Source organism: Vicugna pacos, chromosome 5 (genome assembly GCF_048564905.1).
Source record: "Vicugna pacos chromosome 5, VicPac4, whole genome shotgun sequence".
Taxonomy (NCBI): domain Eukaryota; kingdom Metazoa; phylum Chordata; class Mammalia; order Artiodactyla; family Camelidae; genus Vicugna; species Vicugna pacos.
The window spans coordinates 46,849,517-46,875,906 of record NC_132991.1 but is presented as its reverse complement, the minus strand read 5'-3'; the positions used below and the strand labels follow the sequence as shown (position 1 = coordinate 46,875,906).

Here is a 26,390-nt window from a genome sequence, read left to right as displayed (position 1 = left end):
GAAATTTTGGGTCAACTGTTATCATTAGTTTTGAGAGTCTTTAAATAACCACTATCAAGTTTTGTTCCAAGATTTGTTTCTTTGAATGACATTTTCTTTTAAATTAAGTGGGTTTTTAAAAAACAAGTAGAAAATAAAATAAAAACAAGCAGATACTAGATTTTACTAATTTTATTAATTGATGTTATGTAAGCTTAAAATAATATACCAATATGCTGATCTAATCATCGGGTTTAGGTTGCCATCTTCTTGCTCCAGCAGAATCAGAGTGGAACTGGTTCTGAAAGATTGAGGAATTTACAGAGATAAGAAACTCCAGGAGCGCATCGTCAAACCTTGTTCTAATTGTCATGATAGCACAAACTGCTTCAAGACTTAAACTGAGCAAAATCGAAACTTTCCCATGAGAAAAACTCCAAAAGCGTGCTACATGAACCCTCTTCTATTTTTCAGTGGTTTTTTTTTTTTTTTGTCAGAATGTTATAGGTGAATCTACCATGTCTGTATAAGGAGTGTGTTATTCGTGTTTATTCTTCTTCCTCCTTTTTTCTCTGTTAATCAAAAATAAGGTTTTAGCAGGGAGTGAAAGCAAGTGTTACCGTTGTTTGCTTTTGGCTTGAGTACCCACTGATGCAGATTATGCACATTATTGGGCAATCATGCCAATTAAGGGCAACCCAGGGCCCTGGAAAATTGCCAGCATACACTCTGAGCCAGAATTTTGGAGCAGTGCCACTAGTGTGAAGAAAAGAAGTGGGACACATTTCTGTGTATTTTTTAGCATGTCCATATGGTCACGTGGCTACATGAGAAGGGAATCGTCCTCTTGAGAGAGGTGGTTGATCTTCCCATGGACGGATGTGAATTTTGATTCCGTGATTGTTAAATGGATTGGAGAGCTGCTGCTTTGGTCCTGTTCTTGTCACCACAGAGAAGCTGGCCAGGGGCCAGGCCCAGAGAAACACAAGCATAGTTAAACCCAACTGCTCCCCTTCAATTATATGGCAGTACTTTGTCTAGAAAACAACAGAAGAAGGTGGGGGGTTGTTTTACCTTGTTTTATTGAAAAAGATGGAAAGCATGCAGTTTCTGAATTGACTTTGTTTCTTAGGTTTCACGGCATGATCTCCCGAGAAGCTGCAGACCAGCTCCTGAGTGTAGCTGAGGGGAGCTACCTCATTCGGGAGAGCCAGCGTCAGCCAGGAACCTACACTTTGGCTTTAAGGTTGGTCTTGGACCTGTAATTAGAACTGTGCTTCCTTTAAAACCCTCTTAATAGCGGGCTTTAAATTTTAAAAGCATCCAGCATGTAATTGAATTGGTTCTTGTTTTCTTGGGACCTAATTACCATTTTAATAGCTTTGAGACTCTTAAAAAATTCCTCATGAATGGTAGCACTCAGTTATTAAGAATTGAAAAACTTTTAAAGCATTTTTATTGTAGCTGCTTTCTTCTGTTTCATCTTACCGGATCTCTCCCATCTGTCCTGCTGTTTCAGCTCCCATCTATTTCTTGAATAAGGGAAGGAACTAAGAGAAAAGATCTTTGTAATGTGTAAAATTGAAGCTGATGGTTGGCTTTCGGTTGAAGTAGTTTTCTGGGGAACTCTTGGCTCTATCCTGTTCACTGAACTTTGCCTAGCATTTTGGCTATTCTTAGCTTACAGTACAGTGGCCAGAAACAAATATTTCCATTAACCCTGCAATAATAACAGAACAATAATACAATAGCATGCTTATCCATTGGGCTTACCTCCTGCCAGGCCTCTAACCTCATTTAATCTTCACAACAAGTCTAGGATGTATATACAGTTACTGTCTCCACTTTACAGATAAGGAAACTGAGGACCAAGAGGTTGAGTAACTTGGCCAAGGTCATACATTTAATAATTCATGTAGCTGGTATTGGAACCCAGACAGTTTGGCTTCAGAGTCTATGTTCTTAATCATCCTACATTGCTGCCTCTCCAGAGGCTTGGAATGATTATCCACTGTCTTTGTTCATTCCTTTATTTGTTCATTCATGCATTTATTCATTCATCTATTCTTTGGAAAATATTTAAAAGTAGAAACATCGTAAGAAAGAGGTCAAAGAAGTAGAAATAACATTTCTTTTGCTAGCCACAAAGAGAGAATAGGAAAGTGCTATTACTACTTAGGACTCTTAATATGACCGTGTGTAACTCCTTCTCCAGTCACTTGTGCCTAGGTGAGTGAGCAGGGACGGCTCTTAACCCCATCCACCAGATTTAATATTAATCTTTCTGACAAGAAGAATGGTATAATTCAGTATTACTTCACGGTGAATTCTGAATCAACGGCATACCTGAGGAATAGAGTTTGTTAATAGGAGTTTATGGGAATTTACTTTTTATGACAAATTATGAAATGTAAATCCCCCTTTAATTAACTAATTATATTGTTTTTCAGGTTTAAATTGTGGTATATAGGGGCAAAAATCTGGGCTGGGAATTCAAATACCTATTAACTTTACCGCTAAATGAACTAGAAGATTGATTTGGAGCCAGTCACAGAAATTCTTGAAGTGACCTTCTTCTTCTTTCTTCTCGTAACATTTTCTAATTCTCGGATTCTACAACACCACATTTCCAAATAGGTGGTCACCTAAGTGCCTGGGGTAGATAATCCTTGATGTTTAGGCTAGCGGACAAAATAAGGAAGAAGGAGGTATGATGAGAGGAGAGACAGATCTGTTAACACTCTCTTCCTTTCCTCCGAGATCACGTAGTAAGTTACAGAACTGGAATTTGAACTCAATTTCGCCTTATTGCAAAGTTCAGGTACTTTCCATTATATTACATTGCCTCTCATAATGTGGTCATCATGCAGTTTTTATTGAGTGACACCAGCAAACGCCCTAGGGCCAAGGATTTAATTTGGAGAAAAGTACCCAAATCTTCCAAGCTCTTCCTCATTCCCACCCTCTCACCCTCTCTCATGCTACTCATAACATTAAGTTTATAATCACTCGCTATCCACTTTGGCTCAGGAAATCCTAGAATTGAATTGAAGAACATAGACGAACGTGAGATTGATGAGAGAGCCTTTAACTTATAGGTCTGGGGTAACATACAGTTTTCCTTTTGTTTTTGAAAATTATCATAAAATTGTCACATGGAAAAGAAATAGCAGTGAGCAAAAGGGGTTGTCCCAGGGGTAGGGAATTTGTGAATTTGCGTTTTGAGTAATGTACATGCAAGGAAAATAACGATTTTCCTTGTTTCTAACTAGATGTGTGGCAGGGAAGTGTTAAACAGAATATAAAATAGAAGCTGTATTAATCTTACCAGGTACTCCCCATTTCAACTAATGATCCTCCCAGTTCACATCAATTTGTTTTGTTTTTGACATAATGCGTGATCCACTGAGGTGGGGGTGCAGTTTGAATTGATAGCCATCAGTGTCCATTATGCATTTACTGTGTTAAACAAGGGCCCTAAAATTAGGAATAAATCCTTGATCTCAAGTTGCTCCATAGGCACCTCAGCCTCAGTATGCCCAAAACTGAGCTTACCAGCTTTCCTCCCAAGTGTGCTATAGCATCTGTATTCCCTTTAATAGCTGGTGACACTGTTATTTGGCCAGTTCACAAGACTAAAACCAAGATGTCATTTTTCCTTTCTCCTAGTTCTATTTTAAGATGTTTGTAGGCCTGGCCTTATTCATTTAGTGGTCCCCATCTTCCATCATGCCAAACACTGTATCCCATATCAAATAAGTATTTTTTTACTATTACGTTTGTTTTTTTAGTATAAATTGCTTTTGAAATTAACTTCAGTTTTGTAGTTTTCTTGTTATGTTTTTTTCATATTTTATACCTTTTCATAGACTGGAAAGCCCAAGGGACTGTGCTTATATTATCTAATGGTTAAAAGAACTTTTTCTCTTGCTCATCTCACAAGCCTAACCCAACAGTCTTTTCTTTCTTAAGTATTTCTCAGATTTTCCCCTCCTTTTCAATCATGCTACTTTCTGGACAAGTTCCATAACTAAGAAATCTTCCCGTATCCAGCCTTGCCCTCGCTAATGTATTTTCCACGGAATTGTAAATGATCAGTCTTAAAATCTGAAGCATTGATCAGCAAAGTTGTGATGTTGAGTAGGGCACAAGGTTTCAAAGATCACACCTCCCTTCGTCATCTCCCGTGCACCTGGGGGAGCCTAACCTTCACTGATGATCTTTGTGTATAATGTGAGGTGTTAGTTTGGGGAAGATGTATTGTATGTGTGCTGTCACAGTATTAGTTTTTTGCAGTCAGGAGAGATTTGCACTGCATGACGTGGAAGGTGGTCTGTGGTTTTTATTTCACTTTCCTCTTCCCCATCATCTCCCACATCCCATCTCAGCCTGAATTTCAGGCTGGGTCTGATCTGGCTTTTCTGCCTTTGCTCATATGGACTCCTTGGTTCAGGAAAAAAGATTGTTGCTCAATCAGAGTCTTTTATACAGCATTAGACAGATGTCCACATGATTGGTGTATGTAGTTGAAGTAAGATGCTCTCCCAGGTACTAGGTTATATCTCATGAAGTGTTTCGTATGACTTTGGGATTTTTTTATGTGTTGATTTTGACAACATTTGGATTAGCTATAGTTCAATGAGATAGCATGGCAAGGATCAGCTGTATGTGACCTAAAATAGTTGAAGAAGTTTGGTTGAAAACATTTTTCTTTATGATTTCCATAGTTTTAGAATTAATTCTTTAAAAAAATTTTATGTCATTCTATAATTTTTTTCACTAGAAGAAGAAATTGGTGAGTTCAGTGTTGTACATATGGAGTGATAAATGAAAGGATAGGACTGCATGTTTTATATTATCCTTTTTATTAAATGTTAAGTATATACAAAAGAATGCTTATAAGAAATATAAAAATTATTAAATATCACTATACTGTAACTGTAGGTTTATTCGTAATAGATTATTTCTGACTTTTCTAATTTTTTTCCTCTGAACTTCTAACTTCCTGACTTATCTCTGAATTTCAATTTGGACATTTTCTGTTGACCTGTCTTCCAGTCTATAGTTCTTTATTCTGCTATTTTTGATCGGCTGTAATTTCATATACTGTGTTATTTAGCTCCAGAATTTTCTTTTCCTTTTTTAATAAGATTCTAATTCTTTGATGAAATTTTCCATCTTTTCCTGCATTTTCTCCATCTTTTCCTATATATTCTTGAACTATAACCTATCAAAAGATTGTTTGCTATAAATAACTGTTACAATTACATAAGCACTGTACTAAGAATTCTTGGAAATAGTGAAATAAGAAGGTGATAAGACTAGTGGAGAGCTAATGTAAGTGATCATATAAAATGACCTTTTGTATATTGGCATCTGTTTTCTCACTGCCACCACTGTACCTGACAAGAGTCATAATTTCAGTTACAGCCCATTCAAAACTAGTTTTTTCACTATTTTTATCTGAAAATTTTATATTTTTAAAAAATGGAATTGCTGCAAATACAAGAAGGTCTTTACTAACTCAAATTTATAAATAACATTTTGATTCTAATAGCTGTTTACTTTTTCTGCCTTGACTAAAACGTGCAAATAGGTGAATCAGCGCTGACCATCAGGGTCTTTTATTCTTCCTCAGCCACCTATTTAATGTGGAGCACACCTGCTTAGACTTCATCCAAGAATTTCATTGGAAATATTAAAAACACCTCTATAGTAAGAGTGCACATTTAACATGGCATCAAGACTAAAGTTATGCATTGTTTTGACTTATTATTATGCTCCCTGTCAACGCTGGGTCCCTTTGTTATAAAATACCCCTTTTTCTCAGTGGCCTGAACTGCTAAATTTATTTTTACTGAGGAGAAAAATACATAAAAAGTATGTATTTTATTAAAACTAGAAAAGAAGGCTTGAAGAAGAAACATTTAGGATACCAATGACATAAACAGGAAATCTTTCCATGCAAAGTATGTTTTTAAGAGAAGAGGAAGGTCAGAGAGAGTAAGAAGTTGAGATTTTAAAACATCTATTACAGAACAGTTGCAATTACCCACTCTCAAGTTTGGAACTTTGGAAGTGAAGCTGTGGTATAGGTTTTAGAGTCTGACAAACCTAAGTTCTGATTGACCTTATTATATATATTTAACCTTTCCAAGTTTATTTCCTGTTTGTAAAATAGGGATTATAATCCCATTATTTCTCAAGAGGGTCCTTTTAAAAGCCTGTGATTAGCAGCATTCCACTTTCGAGAATCAAATTCTCTCTCCATTGAGATGCCTTCAGTTGTTAAGTATTATCTGATATTCAAAATAAACAAACTCTCCTGGCTTAAACAATAAATTATTTAAGGAGATATCTCATGTAATGAGAAATTCGGAAATGCAATAGCATGGATGATGAATATCCCAGCGATGTCATCAAGGACTTGTGATCTTTCTGTTTTATTCATGGCCACTGTCAATGTCAGCTCCAGTCTAAGGCTGATTTTCCTTGTGGTCAAAAGGTGGCTGTTAGGGGCAGTCAGAGTTGCGTGCTTCCCTGTTTATGCCTGTGTAAGAAAATGCGAGGGACTCTCTCCTCTCACGCCATATGCATCCATTTCTTCAAGTTGATTGGGCCAGTGCGTGTCTCTCTTTCCCGTCCACTGGCCAGTAACGATATGCAGGGAAATGCAGGTACTGATTGCTTGTCTAACCACCGCCTGCTCTTGGATCTGGGAGATGAGATCATCTTCCTCTGGAAGATAAGTCTTTGGGAACAGAAGACAAAAACCTGGTTTTCTTTTCCTGTTTGAAAAGAAGGAAGAAGGTCAGCATGAGGAAGGAAAATGGATACCATTTACACAGCATAGCACAGGAGGTATTCATTAAAGTCATTTCTTTGTTCGATAGTGAGGATCAGTTTATGGTGCACTTCTTCAGATCTTTAGTCCTAATAAGTTCTTATTAAACATCAACATTTTCTTAATATAGTAATCCAGTTTCAGTAAATAGTAAGAAAATCTGGTATGAGTTCCAAAGAAAGATTTAGACAAAGCCAGGCACCAAAGTTATGTCAATTCTGTTTTGATGATGTTCTTGTCAAAGATAATATTTTCAAAGGTTGATTTTAAATAGTTTCCAAACTGACTTTAAAAGAATTTAATATTTTAAAGATGATATTAAAAACCTAATTATGTTAATAATTTTAGCACAGAGAAACCCATAGTACTTTTGACTAATATATACCTTAAAATAATTAACTCTGAGATGTCACTAATGTGGGTCAAGGCCTTTCATGGAAATTGGGGGTTTGGTCTTCATCATTAAATTGGAACATTAATATAATCTCCCGGGTAACTGCACCATCAAAAACAGCAGCATTTATTGCTTTTGTATTCTGCCAGGTAGTATCCAAATGGGTCATATTTAAGCCACCTCTGAAAGGTAGACTGTAAGACTGTCAGGCAGAAAGACAGGATGTGATTAAAAAAAAAAAAAAAAAGCATTGTGGGAAGAAGAAAAAGCCAAGGAAGGACTCTCTCTAGAACAGCATGGAACATTTGGTGTATGGCAGGCTGCTGGGGCTTGGGGTTGCAGGAAGTTTCAGCAATAAGTATGCCAGGGAAACTTGGTATTTCATGCTTAAGAATTTGGACTTTATCTGTAAGAGTGGGAGTCACTGAAGACTTTTAATAGAGGAGAGTAATGGGTCCATTTGTAATTTAAAAAGTTTCATTGTGGGAGCAATAAGAATAAATGAGTAGACAGGGTGGTGGGACCTAAGTTTTACCAGAACTATTCAGCTAATTTAGAAAACAGTTTTCCTTGAGCAGTGTGTACTGTTCTGTAAGAGTTTCTAGATACTTTATAAATTGTAAAGGGCTCCCTTTGAGGAGAAATGTTAACTCCAAATTTGGCAACTCTAGAGACATTTCTGTTGAGTATGACTCATTTTAGCTCCTCTAAATTGGGAGGAGAGCAAGATGACACATGTGCAGGAGTCTTGGTAACCTCCAAATCCTGTGTCTGAATATTCCAGAACAGATTTTGACATATTCCAGAGAAGGCTTTATACCTATAGTGCTCGGCACTTGTTGTTCATCTTCTGACCATCAAGATAAGAATTATTTAGAAAAATTTTAGATAGTGGAAAATACATGAGAATTTAAACACTGAGAGAGCATAATGTTTGGACATATTTATTATATATTTAAAAATATTTCATATTTGATAAATTCTGAACTATACCTAATGTTAATCTGAAAAATAAAATTCACTGTACAGGGCAGTATGTTTAGTATCATACTAGTGTGTGTGTGTGTGTGTGTGTGTGTGTGTGTGTGTGTGTGTAAGGTATATATGTTAGAGCTGGGTGTCTAAAAGAATGATTGCCAAAATGTTAATAGTGTTATCTCTGAGTGATGAACTTAAAGGTGAATTTTACTTTTCTTTACCTTTCTGAGTTGCTTGATTTTTTTTCTTTAAAACAATGCCATATGTATCTTTTTTACAATCAGACAGAAAAATCTGTAGGGCTATTTTCATTTTGAGAAAAATCAAAGACAGTAGCTGCAACTTGGGCCAAAGTGGAAGACAGTACCTTCTAAACCTCTGAAGATTTGACTCTACGTGGAATGTATCACTTTATCGAAATTACTGATCAGAAGAAGAATTGGTCAGCCTTTGGGGCAATAGGAAAGGAAGTCACAGAGGCATGTTCAAGAGTCCAGGGTCTGTGAGGGGAAGTCCTGGCGGGCATTGACAATGCTGTCTGTAGAATGGAGATGCTCACACAGGGAACCATGTGAGTCACCCTGTCATTAAAAAGTCAGTTGGGTGTCTTCCTGCAGTACTCCTCAGAGCCTGTGAGCATTGGGAATAGAACTCTACTGCATTTCCCAAGTTTATTTGATCATGAGACCCTCTTTTTGTGGAATCTCTCTATGAAACACACTTTGAGAAATAGTCTATTAAACATTTGATTTACTTAGTTCCTCTTCCTTTGGACTCCATGTTCACCAAGAAACTTTCTGATTAATGACTTCCCATATGATCCGTCTACAGGAGGAAAAGAACTTAAAATATATAGGCTGACTATTAAGAGTCTTTTGAGTTATTTCTCATTTTTGGTTAACAAATTAGAATTAAATGTTGAGAGTGGGGGGGAGAAAAGAAGGAAAAAATATTACCAGGTTTCTTCTGTTTGGTAAGTTCAGATAGATAACCCCCCAACTTTTCCCCCTTTTTTTTTTCACACCTCTTTGATAAATGAACTTAAAAGACTTCTTGTTCAAGTGTTGAATTGATAGAAGAAAAAAAAATGTAAGAGCTAACTGCCTCACCAGTTCTTTTTCTCCCTGTTTTCTGATTTTTCTCCCTGGACCAAAAAAGATTTACCTCCTATCCAGGGGTGTTCTGAAACATCTACCCTGTGGCAGCCAACCACTGTTTCTATATATTATGAAATTGTAGCATTTTTTCCCCCTAACTTTATCCCCAGGCTTGGCTTTTGAACATTATTGTGTCTTACTCTTTTTTTAAAACTCTTTTCCTTTTTTTAGTTATAAATAACATACCAATTCATCCGTTTAAAAGTGTACAATTCGGTGGTTTTTGGTGCTTTCACAAAGTTATGCAACATAATCAATTTTAGAACATTTAATCACCCTAGAAAGAAACTCCAGACCCATTTGCAGTCACTTCCCATTTCTCCCCAACTGTCCCAGCCCCAGGGAACCATTAACCTACTTTTTTGTCTCTGTAGATTTGTACCTCCTGGATGTTTCAGAAAAAGTGGAATCATGTATAATATTCTTTTGGAATTGGCTTCTTTCCCTTAGCCTGTTTCAAGGTTCATCTACAGTGGTGCATGTATCAGTACTTAATTTCTTTTTTTTATTTTGGGGAGATAATTAGGTATTATTAATTTATTTATTAATATATTTTTTATTTTTACTGACTTTTTTTGGGGGGGTGGGGGTAATTGGGTTTTACTTATTTTATTTATAGAAGAGATACTGGGGATTGAACCCAGGACCTTGTGTATGCTAAGCATGCATTCTGTCACTTGAGCTATACCCTCCCCACTTAATTTCTTTCTATTAATGAATAATATTTGAGTAATGGTCCAGTGTTTGGATAAATATCACATTTTGTTTATCCATTCATCAGTTGATGGTCATTTGAGTTGTTTCCACTTTTGGGCTGCTGTGAATAATGCTACTGTGAATAATGCTCTATGCAGGCTTTTGGGTGGATATAAGTTTTTGTTTCTCTTGGTTATACACCTAGGGGTGAAATTTCTGGATCATATTATAACTCTATGTTTAAAATTTTGAGGAACTGCCAAATTTTTTTCCAAAGTAATTTTTACCATTTTATAATTCCACCAGCCATGTGTGAAGGTTCTAATTTCTCTACTCCTCACCAATACTTGTTACTATGTCTTTAACTTAAACAGTGGGGGTGACATCCTAGTGGGTGTGAAGTGGTATCTCATTGTGGTTTTAATTTGTACTTTGTTCTGGAATGGTACTTCATTTTTCAGATTTTTTTGCACAGCATGGTTTTTATTCACTAGTATTCTGTCTATTGTAACTTCAGTTCCCTCTCAAAAGTATGCATCCATAGCAATGGGTTTAAAGCAGATCATAGAGAAATCAGCAAATCAGATTTCAGGATATTTTTGGTTTTGTATTTTTAAGGCACAGCATAAGGCATATTCCACCAAGCATTTCATTTAAGGTGGAACTGAGTTTCAAGTACATTTTCTGGCTAATCTACAGGAACTTTAATATGAGAGAGAGGATTCTGACTCTCTGACTCTCTACACTGCAAGAGAAAATGGAATCTCATTTGTATATCTACTTTAAAGCACAGTAGGAATATACCAGATTTTTAAAATTTAACATCTGTTTCTTGGTAACCAGAGACAGCCCCAGAATGTATTGATAATGTGTCTCTTCCCTATGAATGATTTGGTGCAACCAAATATTTTATTAATGGCCCTACTAGTTTTATACATTTAATAATCGTTAACATTTACTGGATACTTACTGTGGCACTATGGTAAATTCCTTGTGTGAATTTTCTTTTGTTGTTTTCTAATACTTTTTCCTATTGTGGCATCCAATGAAAATTATGCTGTTGTATTGTACACTGAGAGGGAAATGCAGGGGACTGATTGTGACCAAATGTGACCAGCCCAAGAGTGCAGCTGCATCCGACCATCCCAGCCTCTGAAAGGGCTGACAGTTTTGATACCCGGTAACTTGTAACCTCTATTCCTGGCATACAGGTTGGAAAACTCAGTTTTATCTACAAAATAAGCCCATGAAGTAGATACTATAGTTTTCTGCATTTTACAGATAAGAAAACTGAGGCTTGACCTGCTCAATCAGGAACAAAAAGCTAAGAAAAAGAAAATATAACTTGTTAAAAGCAACATCCAAAATAATAATAGAACATCCATGTGATGTAAGTTGGAAAGGGGTGTGGCATAAGACCTTTGAAGTCAATGAATTTTTAATAAAAAAATTTAAGTTATCAATACAGTACCATTTTTATAAAACAGATAAACCTTTGTTTGAAGCCTTTGAGGATGAGATTTACTCCAACTAATTCTCAAGGGTTAACTTTCTACCCCTCCCCCCCAAAAAAGAGAAAAGCCCAATTAAGTTATATATAAAATGTAATTATTTAAGCTAAAATTCCATTATTAAATCATTTGGTGATCATATATGCTTATGAAAATAATTTTATAGTGAGTTTGGGTAACTTTTCAGAGAAAAACAATAATAATTATAAAAATAATAGCATTTTTGCATCCTTGTCGTTTGTTCACATCTCTGTTATGATTATGAAAACAGTACATGAATGTGGTGAATTTTTTTCAAATAAGACAATTGCATATAATGATAAATTATATTACTTTCCCACCACATACTTCTAAATTATCTCTACTCCATAGAGATAATGCCATTCACAATTATTTGTCAATTTTTTCACAGTGATCATGTATGAAATATACATACATTTTTAGGCATGTATGTACATTGTATTTTATTATAAGTGATAATTACTAGGTAGTGGCTAACCACAGCAGCAGAGGTCATCTCTAGTCTTTCCAGAGGTTTGCTCTGTTGTCTGCTAGTTACGTAATAAATAGCTAATGCCTTAAAAAGCCATCAATACCTTGTGTAGTTTTAGCTGATGGTTTGTAATTTTAAGAACATGTTGAGCTAGATTCTGTGAGTTTAGCTTCAGTTCCTATGGTAGGGGTTGATGATTGGTAGTAGAGTGGGCAACAAGATGATAAAATGGGCTCCCCTGTATTGTGTAAATGCATTTGTGATTTAGTTTATTGTGGCTTTGAGTTTAGAATGCTGGTGAGAGTCTATTAAAGAGGAATTCCTTAGAGAATTATTTAATCTTTACACCTCTGAAGATTTAGCATGAAGAAAGCATTGCTATTGTATTAGAAAGTGATAAAATGCATTGAAGTAAAACATGTAATTTTGCTAATGATTGGAAAAAAACAAAACAGAACAATTCCTAGTTGAATCTCAGAGCATTATGTTTACTTTTAAACTGAACCCAGCCAAGGAGTTCCTGGGAAACGTTAGAGAATTATGGTAGATACTGGTACAGGGGCTTTCATATTTTTAAAATACAAAAATTGGTTGAAAGCTTTTTTCACATTTAGGAAGAAGGATCAAAAGGAACTGGGGAAAGATTATACTGCTGGTAGGCGTTGATGTGCAATGTACTATGTGTTCTTTTGATCTGATAGCTCATGATAGGTTTAGTTGGTTACCATGGTTTCATCTCATTTCCTGCAAACCTTCTTGTTGTGCTATTTGGAATAAGTGGGAAATAATGTTCTGCAGAATAATTTTTCAAAAATGTTTTTCTGCTTCTCTTAGTTAAGCGTATGAATCACTTTTGGGGAAGTTTTCTCATTATAACAGTAGGTGATAAAACGCATGACAACAATAGAATGTAGTAGTCCTACAATATCAGAAAATTAAAACTGATAAAAAGGATAGCATAATTTACCTTAAAATGTAATACTATGTTGTCAGTGCCATGAGCTTTAAAAAATACTGGTGTAATAATTTCTATGAAGGACCCTCAGGTCAAATATGCTTTAATAAAACAAACTATAGAAAGTAATTGGTATCATACAGTAGGGAGTGGGTAGTTTAATAGAAGGCATCACTTATTTGAAAAAAATAGATGTGTTCCTAAAAATGGGTTATAAAATGAATCAAATTGCAAATCCACAAAAGTACATGGCTGTTTAAAGAGATTAATTTTTTCCTAACATATATAAAACACAGAAAACATTGGGGAAAAAAAAGTAGAAAAGCAGAAAGAAAAGCAAAAGATCATCTCTAATCTCACTACTCAGTGATAACCATTGTTAAAAATGTAATTTGTGAAATTCTAGTACTTTCCTGAGTTATACAAAAATGGCTTCATGCCAAGTATACTATTTTATTGTATACTTTTTCAGTTAGCTTATATTATGAGCATTTTGCACTTTGCATGTGAAGTTGCTACTTGAATTAATTCTTCAAAAGGTCAAGTTTTACCTCGTAATTTTTTTAACTCTGATTTTTACTTGTTATATTTGTTTATTTAAATTTAGGTCCATTGTAAACTTTTGGTTTCTATTAACTTGTACACTACAGAAAATATATAAAATGCAGAAAAGTTGGAAAAGAAAAATATTCCCAATAGGCTCTCTGCTCTCAAAATAAATAATATTTTTGGCATTTTTAAAAAGTATTTTGTTATTGCTTTGTTTTTAAAAAATCATAATGATACTTTTCTGGGTGCTAGGAATACAAGGATGAGCAGGACAGTCAAGACCCCTGGCCTCAAGGACTTTTTCAGGTAGTGAGAAGGTTAGGCTTTAATGAAACTGGCCCACAAATACATAGAGTTAAAAACTGATATGAGTGCTGTGGTGGGAAAGCACAGGTGCTATGACTGTGTAAAGGAGAATCTGATCGAAATCCAAGGGATTGCAGCCAGGGAAGGCTATTCTGGGAAGGTAAAGTCTGATTTGAGAACTGAATAGTGAAGCTAAGGGAAGACGGTACGTATGAGAGGGCGAGAGAGAGAGAGAGAGAGAGAGAGATAAAGAGAGACACCTGGGCAGAAGAAGGACCAGCATGTGCCAGTGGCTCTAATGCTGAAGCAGCCTCAGGAATTTCTAATCTAAAAGGATGTGACCAGGGGGGCAGAGAGTAAAAGGATGAGGCTGCACCATCTGCTTCCTGTGGGTCATGTTGAGGATTTTTTCTTTTGGGAACCATGGCCAAGTTGTGTTTTTTTGTTTTTTTTTTTTTTTTCAATTTTTTAAAATTGAAGTATAGTTAATTAAAAATACTATATTAGTTTCAGGTGTACAGCAAAGTGATTCAGTTATGCATATATATTCTTTTTTTACTCTTTTCCATTGTAGGTTATTATAAGATATTGAATATAGTTTCTTGTGCTATATAGGAAATCGTTGTTCATCTGTTACATATATGGTAGTGTGTATCTATTAATCCCATGCTCCTAGTTTGTCCTTCCCCTTGCTTCCCCTTTGATAACCGTAAGTTTGTTTTCTGTGTCTATGAGTCTGTTTCTGTTTTGTAAATGAGTTCATTCATACTATTTTTTAAATTCCACATGTAAGTGATATCCTATGATACTTGTCTTTCTCTGACTTAACTTCACTTAGTATGGTAATCTCTAGTTCCATCTACATTGCTGTAAATGGCATTATTTTATTCCTTTTATGACCAAGTAATATTCCATTGTATATATATACCACAACTTCTCTATCCAGTTATCTGTCAGTGGACATTTAGGTTATTTCCATGTCTTGGCTGTTGTAAATAGTACTGCTGTGAACATTGAGGTGCATGTATCTTTTCAAATTAGAGTTTTCGTCTTTTCCAGATATATGCCTGGGAGTGGGATTGCTGGATTGTTTGGCAGCTCTATTTTTTAATTTTTTAAGGAACCTCCATAGTGGCTACACCAGTTTACATTGCCACCAACAGTGGAGGAGGGTTCCCTTTTCTCCACACCCTCTCCAGCATTTATTATTTGTAGACTTTTCGATGATGGCTATTCTGACCAATGTGAGTTCATACTTCATTGTAGTTTTGATTTGCATTTCTCTAATACTTGGGGATGTTGAACATATTTTTATGCCCCTGTTGGCTATGTGTCTTCTTTGGAGAAATGTTCATTTAGGTCTTCTGCTCCTTTTTTGATTGGGTTGTTTGTTTTCTTGGTATTGAGTTGTATGAGCTGTTTGTATATTTTAGAAATTAAGCCCTTGTCAGTTGCATCATTTGCAAATATTTTCTCCCAGTCCATCAGTTGTCTTTTTGTTTTGTTTATGGTTTCCTTTGCTGTGCAAAAGCTTTTAAGTTTGATTAGGTCCCATTTATTTTTGCTTTTATTTCTTTTGCTTTGGGGGACTGATGTAAGAAAATACTGCTATGATTTTCTGTCAAAGCATGTTTTGCCCATGTCCTCTTCTAGGGAGTTTTTGGTGTCATGTCTCATATTTAAGTCTTTAACATGGGTGAGTTTTAAACTGGGTTGTGATTTGACCCAAGTTTGAATTTCTTCTTGATTTGAGTAGGAAAAACAGCAAAAGGAGGGCAATAGTGAACACGTTCAAAGAAGTTACTTTTTATATTTTTTCTCAGTGACCTGTTCATGTCTGTTGCCCTGTACATTCCTTATAAATTATGTATGCAACCGTTTATAATATTTACTATGCATGCTTTTTCTGTTTTTGTTGGTTTTGATAAAAATGATTTTATGTTTTTAGTGAATCTTTTTCTTAATAATTTAGTCATTCTTCTTTAGCCTGGAAAGCACCACCTCCACAAGAAATTGATAGTTAAATTGGTTCTCTTCTAGATTTTACGATGTATTTTATACATTTAACTTTTTAATCCCCCACTAATTTATTTTGATGTCCAATGAGGTAGATATTTCCTCAACTGTATTCTTTGAAATACTTTCTTCAAGATAATTCATAGGTGTCACAGAAGAAAGGTAAAAGGAATTTTGGAATTAGTGTCTACTGTATCCTGCTCTGGAGATTTTTATTTTAAGACTCTGAGAGTCTTAGAGTGAAACAAGATGAACACACATATACACATTAAAAAACAATAATTTGTTCCACTTTCTTTAAGTACTTCCCTAACTTTTTGACTACAAATAGCTCTTATTAATATCTCATACCAGAAGACACAATACCAAGTAGATTTATCTGCTAATTGCTAACCAGTGGTTCAAATTCTGAGTAGTTCTTTCTTTCCTAATTGTTAAGAATTGTTCTTAACATCATGCTGCTATTAACTAAACTGTGGAACTTGCCTAGCTTCTTAAAATTGAAGTTATATTTATTTTTCTTTTCTTTAAACCTTAGTCAAAAAGACATGGTTAGTCATGAAGATCAGATTTTGGCAGGGGGAAGGCTATTGCTCAAGTGGTAGAGCGCATGGTCAGCACACATGAGGTCCTGGGTTCAATCCCTGGTACCTCCTCCAAGTGTAAATCAGTGAAGAAACCTAATTACCTTCCCCTCAGAAAACAAACAATACAAGCAAGATGTTGGCAAACTTTTTCTGTAAAAGATCCAGTAATAAATATTAAAGACTTTGCAGACCAAGTGAGAATATTATATTATATAGGTACATATATAGCCATTTAAAATGTAACCATTGAAAAATATAAAATCCATTTTTAGCTCATTGGCCACTTAAAAACAGGCAGTGGCCTGATAAGCTGTGGTTTGCCAGCCCCGATACAGGACACTATCTGTGTTACTGCCACTACATGTGGCAAATCTTTGACCTCCTTACACATTGGCATATACACTGGGTCATGACCTCAGGGGCAAGAACATATTTGCACAATGTTTTTAACAGCTTCATTTTGCTTCTGTTATTCAAATATAATTCCTGTTATTTTTATCAGTGATTTTTAAACTTATCTATAGCATGATGACTCTTTCTAATTTGTACATGCATGTCTGTCCTCTCCTGAGGACATCTACCTCTTCAGTTTCCAAGTTTTTTTCTGCTGTTAGCCCTCCTATAGCACTTTTTATTCAAAAAGACTCCACTGGCTCAAAAGCATATTTAGAAGGAAACGAGGAAGGTGGCAATGCAGTGTGGAAGCCTGGGAGGCGGTGGAGCCTATCCTGCTGGCAGACTAGGAAGTTTAAAGCTCTGGAATTTTCTGGGAACTTTCCAAGCAAGTACAATCCCCATCAAACTTAAATTCTACCCTTGATTTTCACTATATCGTTATAACAGACACACACACACATCTTTTGAGGTGATAATATCCAAGTAATGGAATAGTTTAGGGCCTTTTGGTTTGCACATTTTTTAGCTCTCTTATTTTGTTACTGTCACAGAACTCTTAGACAGGCTAGCTGGTGGCAGCAGAAAGTTGTTCATAATATCACTTTTTAAAAATTTCATATTGCGGGAGGGTATAGCTCAGTGGTAGAGTGTGTGCCTAGAATGTTCAAGGTCCTGGGTTCAATGCCCATTGCCTCCATTGAAAATAAATAAATAAAAACCTAATTACCTCCCCCTCAAAAAATAACTTAAAAAAATTTTCATCTTCTACTCACTGAGAAAGACATGCCCTCATAAAGGAAAATCCCCAAGTAACAGAAACAAAAGTGGATTTCTCTTTTGTAGTGCAGAATGAGAATTGGGATTAGATTTGACTGAAAGTTACTGGAAAAGTGTCCATTCCTAATACAAAGTCAGTGTTTGTTTTTCTCCCACACCGAGAAATCTTGAGGTATTTCAAAGCCGGTGTGGCCCTCTGTGAGATGGTAGGTCCAGATTAGTGCCATCTTGTTACCTTCCTGCGTGTGGCTTCCAGATTTATCTCAGGTGGCTGCTGGACCACCGAGGTCCATTTCCAGGTGATAAGAGACAGAAGGGCTGAAGATTGGTAGTACTTGCCCTTGGGCCTCAGTAACGACTCCGAATAGCAAGGCGGGGAAGCTGAGGAACGTAGTGTTCAGTTTAGGGAGCCATTCTCACTCCAGAAAATCAGGAAGTGGGGCGTGGAGGAGGACGAGGGGCATGGACACTGGACACTGTCGGCAGTCTCTGATGCAAGAAGAAAAGACAGGTTTCTGTCAGACTTTGTCTTACGTAGAGGCAGGTCTTTCATCTTGGGAAATACGAAAGGCTGGTTCTCCTTTCCTTTCTTTTCCTCTTTCACCACACACCTGTGTTGGTTGATAGTCCCAGGAGAGAACAGTTTGTGGTCAGTTCAGGAGAGCCTGTTCTCTCTAGGCTGTCAGAGCTATCTCGTCTAGCAAGCTTTCCGTTCCATTGTAATTATTTTTGTGTTTTTTAAATCAAGTTATGTGTTTCTTTGTTTCTAAAATAAAAGTACATACATATATATGTACCTCAGCTAGCCACTAGATAGGATGATGAAACTTTGCATTGTTTTTATGAATTATGGGAGAGGAGGAATACTTTTATTCTGTGGAACTGAACTTTGGAGTGTTTTAATTTTTTAAATTATTCTGACGTTAGCTCTACGCTAACATATCTAAGAAATGTCTGAAAAAATACATTTATATATGTGTATGTATATCTCTCATACACACACACACCCCGCATACATACACATACACAGGTTTCTTTGAAGACAGTTTTGTTATAATCCTAAGGGAAATATCAATCTTCTGTCATTTATGCTGCTGGCTCTTCAAGGGTAGACTTCTGCCTGTCAAAATACAGAAGAGTGAATGCATTTTCTCTCAGATTATAATCTACAAAATAATAAAAATGCAGTAAGTGTATGAAGTGATTAAGATATTGCTTATTTTAGGAAAAATCATCTTTTGTTCTCTAAGTTTCAATGGATTTTACAAACTGAAACACCCATTTTGAACAGGAAAAAGCATGAGGTTCCAAATAATTAACCAACTTTTTCTAGTCAGATTTTGCCAGAACACACAGATTTCAGAATTTCAGAATATACCAGTTTTAGAATTTGCCAGAATATATCAATAGAAAATGAGAAAAGAAACTCTTCTCTTTCTTTGCTTCTCTCCTCCCTCCATATTTTTTCACATTTATAAGCCATTTCACTAAAGCATGTATATGATTTGAATGTTGATGTGACATTTATAGTGTAGATAAAAGTAAAATTTATACCCCTGTATGATAGGTACATATTATATATATGGTTGATGATATACATTAAAATTTAACTAGTTGAGCCTGGCATTCAGCCAACAAGTGAATTTTGAAGATTTATTGATAAGCAGAATTAGGTACAGTGATACTGGAAATAGATACATATTAAATTCATGCTTCTACCTAATTAAACTGCCCTCCCTGCCCCAGCCAAATGCCACCACATGCTCTTTAGAAAACTGTGACTTAATTGCATTTAGTTTTTAAAGAACTAACATAGGTTAGGAAGAGGTGACAGGTAGGTGACATTGTATCTTAAAAACAGAAGGAAATCAAGTGTGTTCTTAGGATTGGGAAGAGGGAAGAGAACACAGATGAAGATGTAAAGAACAGGGGTTTGTGGTTTTCTCCTTTACAAACTTAACCTTCGTCATATCCAGTACATAGAGAAGTTAATGAGTTATGTCGCAGTGTCCAGTTCTATCTCAGGAATGTAAATCGGCTCTTTATACTCTCGTGGGGCTGTAATGAATATATATAGATCTCATATATAAAGGATTGTGGTTTTTTAATTTTAGCTTTAACCTTTGTGACTTATCATTTTCCAACTTACGTAAGTAAAAAATGTTGAAGCCAAAAACAATTAAGGACTTTATAAAATGTCATGTAAGTATTCATGGATGTGGCTTTAGAGCTCAGTGTAGGTGTTGTTTTTAATTAATTGGTGAAGCCTTTCATTTTCCCCTTGCACTAGAAATGTTTCAGTGTCTAGATTTTAATCACATTCATGTCTGTCCTCTACTGACTGAAAATATTAATAAACCTTCAACTCTCCTCTCAATAAAAATAAATAGTTCCTGTGAACTGAGCTGAGGGAAAATGGAAACTTTACATATATAATTAATAAATATAGTAGAATCTTTTGGATTTCAGAAACCTCCTGTGCCATGGATAGGGATAAATTTTCAGATAGCCACATGGACAACAGATGGATTAAGGATAATAACTTCTGTTGTCTTGTTGAAGGTGTGTTTGGACTTGCTGAGGGAAGACCAGTTATTAATTTGTCTCTGTGAAGTATCCTTTTGGTACTCCTAATCTACACTCTCATTTTTCTGAACTACATATATATGTATCTTTAAACCCTCTTAATAATTTTTAAGTATAGTTTATAGTATGGCTTACTCTATTCACATTGTTGTCCACCAGCTCTCTAGAACTTTTTCATCTTTTTTTTTTTTATTTTTTTTATTGGAGGTACTGGGAATTGAACCCAGGATCTCTTGCATGCTAAGCAGGCACTCCACCACTGAGCTACACCCTCCCCTCCAAACTTTTTCATCTCACACAACTGAAACTCTGTAGCCACTGAACAGCAACTCTCCATCCCCACACCAACTGCTGGCAGCTGCCATTCTCCTTTCCATTTCTATGAGTTTGATTACTTTAATACCTCGTATAAGTAGAATTACGTGGTATTTTTCTTTTTGTAATTGGCTCACATTTTCTTTTTCCACTCATCCTTCAGGGGCCATTTAGGTTTCATCTCTCCTATTGTGAATAATGCTGTACTGTACATGGATATGCAGATAACTCTTTAAGTTCTGTTTTCAGTTCTTCTTGATACATACCCTAAAGTGGGATTGCTAGATCATATGGTAGTTCTAGTTTTAATTTTTTGAAGAACCTCTGTACTGGTTTCTGTAGTGGCTGCAACATTTTCAGTCCCACCAACAGTGCACAAGGTTCCAGATTCTCCACGTCTTCCCCAGCACTTGTTACTTTGTCTTTTTGGTAGTAGCCATCCTAATGGGTATGAGGTTTCACTTCATTATAGTTTTGCGTTTTATTTTCCTGATAATTTGTGATATGGAACATCTTTTCATATGCTTGTTGATCATTTGTATATCTTCTTTGAAGAACTGTTTATTCAAGTCCTTTGCCCATTTTTTTCAATCAGGTTTGTTTTTTTTTTAAGATGTATGAGTTCTTATATTCTAGATATTAATCCCTTATCTGGTAATGGTTTGCAAATACTTTCTCCCAGTCTGTAAGTTCCTTGTCACTCTGTTGATTGCTTTTTTTTTTTTGCTGTGCAGAAGTTTGATGTAGTCCCATTTATGTTTTTGTTTTTGTTACTTGTGTTCCTGGTATCATATCCAAGAAATCATTGCTCATTCCATTGTCATGAAGCTTTCCCCCTGTTTTCTTCTAGAAGTTTTACAGTTTCATGTCTTACATGTAGATCTTTAACCCATTTTGAGTTAATTTTTGTATATGGTGTGAGATAAAGATCCATCTTCATTCTCTTGCATGTGGATATACGGTTTTCCCAGCACCGTTTGTTGAAGAGACCATCCTTTCCCTGCTCTGTAGCCTTGGTACCCTTGTCAAAGATTATTTGACCATATACATGAGTGTTTATTTCTGGCCTCTCCCTTCTGTTCTACTTGTCTGTATATCTGTCTTTAAGTGCTTGTCAGTTTTGTTGATATTTTCAAAAAACCAACTGTTAGTTTTGTTGACTTTTTTCCTGTTGTTTTCCTATTCTCTATTTTACTTCTGCTTTAATCTTTATTTCCTTCCTTCTGTTAATATTGATTTTAGTTGTTCTTTTTTAGTTCCTTGAGGTGTAAAGTTAGGTTGTTGATTTGAATCTCCTTTTTATTTTTTTAACTTTTTAAACATTTAAAATTTTTTTTTAATTTTTTTAACACCTTTATTGTGGTATGGTTCTTGTACGGTAAACTACACATAATTTGAATCTCCTTTTTAATGTAGGGGTTTTTCACTGTAAACGGCCCTCTTAATATTTTAAGTTTTTGTTTTTATTTGTCTCAGGATATTTTCTAATTTCCATTGTGATTTCTTCTTTGACCAATTGGTTATTCAAGAGTGTATTGTTTAATTTCCACATATTTGTGAATTTTCCAGTTTTCCTACTACTCTAATTTCATTTCATCATGACTAGAAAAGATACTTGGTATGATTCAGTCTCCTTAAATTTATTGACTTGTTTTATGACCTAACATGTGATATTTCCTGGAAAGTGTTTTTAGTGTGCCTGAGAAGAACATGTATTCTGCTGCTGTTGGGTGTGTGTTCTCTCCACATCTGTTAGGTCCATTTGGTCTATAGTTTTGTTCAAGTCCTTCCGTCTACTTCTATCCATTATTGAAAGTGGGGTATTGAAATCTACTATTATTGTGTTACTGTCTGTTTCCTCCCTTCAGTTCTGTGAATGTTTGTTTCATATATTTGAATGCTCTGATGTTAAGTACATATATATTTACAATTGTTGTATGTTCCTGGTGAATTGACCATTCTACCATTATTATAATGTCTTTCTTCGTCTCTTGTGACAGCCTTTGATTTAAAGTTTATCTTGTCTGATATAAGTATGACCACCCTCTCTCTCTTTTGGTTACCATTTACATAGACTATCTTTTTTCATACTTTTGCTTTCAGCCTTTATGGGTCTTTCCATCTAAAGTGAGTATCTTGTTGACAACATATAGTTGAATCTTTTTTTATGTATTTAGTCACTTATTGTCTTTTGATTGGGGGTTTAACTCATTTATATTTCAAGTAATTACTGAGGAAGAAGGACTTACTATTGCCATGTTCTTCATTGATTTCTGTCTGTCTTAAAGCTATTTTGTCCCTCTTTCCTGCCTGCCTTTGTGTTTCATTGATTTTTTTTTTTTGTATCAACATGCTTTGATTCCTTTCTCATTTACTTTTGTGTGTGTTCTGTTGGTATTTTTTCTTTGTGGTTACCATGAGGCTTACATGAAACATCTTACAACAATATATTTTAAGCTGATAGAACTGAACTTCAATTGTATACAAAAAACTTATATTTCAGTTCATCTTGGAGTTCTTTGAGATTCTTGAATCTGTGTGTCCATTTACTTCCTCTGCTTTGGGAAGTATTTTGCCACTGTCTTTTCAAATAGGCTCTCTCTTTCTCTGTCCCTTCCCTTCTCTGTCCTCCTTCTAATACTCCCATAATATATATATTGGGCCACTTTATGATGCAGCATAAGTACCTTAGGAATGTCACTTTCCTTCATTCTTTTTTCTTTTTGCTCCTCAGTCTCAGTGATTTCAAATGACTTATCTTTCTTCTACTTGATCAACTCTGTTGTTCAATCTTACTAATTACTGTACTTTTTAGCTCCAGAATTTTTGTTTGGTTCTCATTTATAATGTGTCTCTTTGTCGATATTCTCATTTTGTTTATGTATCATTCTCCTGATCCCATTTCATTTAGTTGTCTGTTGGTGTTCTCTTTTAGATCAGTGAGCCTCTTTAAGGAAATTATTTTGAATTCTTTGTCAGATAATTAATAGATCTGTATTTCTTTGGGGTTGGTTTCTGGAGATTCATTTTTGTTCCATTAATTGTGCCTTGTTTCCCTGATTCTTCATCTAATTTGGGTTTTTAAAATTTAATTTACTTTTTAATTTTGGGGAGGTAATTTAGGTTGGTTTGTTTATTTATTTAATGGAGATACTGGGGTTTGAATCCAGGACTTCATGCATGCTAAGCACACACAGTACCACTGACCCATACCCTCCCCCAAATTTGTGATTTTTTTTTTTCTTGGGTTTTATGCGTTTGTGAAAACAGCCAGTTCTCCCAGTCTTTACACTGGCTTCGTATAGAGGAGGCCAGTCATCAGTCAGTCCAGGTAGAGATACTGGGGGCCTCTGACACCTTTTGAGGGAATGTGACTTCTCTGCACTTGTGTTTGTGTGATTTCCCGTTTGAGAGGTTTGTCAGTTTCTTTTTCAGGACCTTGTAATCTCTTGTACTGTGTGGTGTCTGTCTGTGATACCGCAGATTCTCTGGTGTTACAGTAACAAGCTGCCCTGCCCTCTTCGTTTTCAGTAGCCCCTAGGTATCCAAAGTATGCCAGCTCCCTCTAAGCTTCTCAGATCAGGCAAAACAGATACCAGTCTGAAAAGCTGGATTACTGGACACTTGCCCTACTCTTCTTCCTCCTTCCTGAGAGAGAAGCAGCAATTGGGCACCTTCTCCTAATTGTGCCAAACCATGCCAGCATCTGTCTGGGGCATCCACAGGCCTTCTTTTGCTGTAGGAAGCTGCCTCTACTGTCTCTTGCTTTCAACACTTACCCCCACCCCCACCCCCCAGGTATCCAGACTGTGCCAGCTCCATTAGCACTCTGAATCACGTGAGACAGTAACCCATCCCTTGGGCAGCCCTCTGGAAAACATGTTCCACTCTTATTTCCCTCTCACTCCCCTACCCCCACCACTATGCCCAGAGAGAAGCCATAAGCCAAGCTGAGCTGTGCTGACTTGGGGAAGCAGTGATTATGGATAAAATGAAACAGCTCTTCTTACCTGTTTCAGTGGAGCTGTTCTTGGCTTTGTACTTGCTTGGGGTACTGCAGTTTCTTAAATGGTTTCTAGAGTTCTCATAAAAGAATTTTGGTCCATATATTGTTAATTTGATGTCTCAATAGGGGAATGCAGGTTGGAAATTCTTATTTCTCCCTCTTGTTCTTATATATCTTTGATACACATGACCCTTATCTCATTAAATATACTGAATGTTTCTTCTGGTTTGTCCTCCCCCTATACACCCTCCATAAATTGTCCTGTTTTCCCTGAGTCGAGTAGAACAGGTCTCCTATGAATATCTCATGTTACCCCCGACTAAAATAGCTGCCCTGTGGCTCTTGTCATCATCCTCAGTGAGTGTTCATCTCTCCTGCTGCTCCCCATCTGCTCATTTCAGACAATTGTGTTAGCTTTTGGCTCTGTTTCTGCTTTCAGTTGTGGTCATTCTCCAAGCCACAGGTTGACTACTGCTAGGTCTTCCAGATTTTTCCTCAGATGTTTGCTGCCAGGTTTTCAGGCTCACTCAGAAGTCTATTTATGGCTCAATTGTTTTTACTTTTATGAATGGTACCTATTGTGCAAGATTATATTTCACTCCCTACCGAATACATTTGCACCTGGTACTATTGATCGCATGGTTATTAATTTATTTTCTGAAAAGATCTACACATATTCCTTCAGTATACCTAGGAACAAAGTACCACTTACAATAATAATCTATTTACATGCATGTCTTTCTGTCTTTGCAAATGAACTTAAATCCTCCAGGGCATGAAGCAAGTCTTTTTCATCATTGTTTCCTTGAATTTTTAATTAATTATTTTATTTAGTAAAACTGCATTGGATAATTGTCAGACTACTTCCCTGTGATACAGTTCTTTACACAAATAAGGAACTGAAGAAATCCATTTTTCATTCCATTTATTGCTTTTATCTAGGGGTCATTAAGCTGACAGGTACTCATTACTCCTCTGCTGTGTTGCTCCAAGAGATACATAACCCAGTTATTGGGCTTTTGACCACCTTTTTGGCCTGTGATTTTAATTCATTATATATGGTCGGAGGTCAGAACACGGTTTTGCAGTCAGACAGTCCTAGCTTCAAACTCTGGTTCCAGCATTTTCTGTATGACTTTGAGCAAATTACTTACCTCCCTAAATCTCAGTTTCTTTATCTGTAAAATGGGATGTAATAGTAACAACTCATACATATTGGAAGAATTATTTGGACTAATACATGCATAGTGCCTACCACATAACACTCAAAAAATATTAAATAATGTTATTAAAATGAACACCCACAGATACATTGTATATTACATTTTAAGCATTTGCTTGTTGGCCATTAAAAGTCAACAAGTAACAACCATGGCTATGTTGATAATTCTTTTTCCCAGCTAGCAGATTGATTATGTCTGATCCCTGCCATTTTTGGAGATAAGAGGCTATTTAAGAACAACTTCATAAACAAAGTAGCAATTACAGTTAATTTATTGCTTTTCCATAGCCTGAAATCCTGGTCTAGTTGTGTTTACAATCTGATGAGAACTGTATCCATCAGTTTAAGGTAGATCTTTGTGTTAGAATCTGAGACATCCAGACACATAAGAATATATGCTGTATGATTCCATTTACATGAAATAGTAGGAACTTACAGTGACAGCAGGTAAGTGGTTGAATAGGCCAAGCGACAGAGGCATAGACTGCAAAAGGACATGAGGACACTTTGGAGGGTGTTGCAAATGTTCTGAATCTTATCTGTGATGGTAGTGTCTCAAAACTCTTTGAACTGTGCGCTTTAAATGAATACAGTTTATTGTGTGTAAAGTATAGTTTTTTTAA

General features: G+C 35.9%; 1 protein-coding gene across 1 annotated transcript in view; it reads left to right on the top strand.

Moving 5' to 3' along the window:
* The window catches only part of CHN1 (chimerin 1), a 174,147-nt gene that overhangs the window by 67,494 nt on the left and 80,263 nt on the right, over positions 1–26,390 (top strand). Inside the window, exon 6 of the mRNA XM_031678330.2 lies at positions 1,112–1,225. Within this exon, the coding sequence (XP_031534190.1) occupies positions 1,112–1,225 (114 nt within the window). The remainder of the gene's footprint in view (positions 1–1,111; positions 1,226–26,390) is intronic.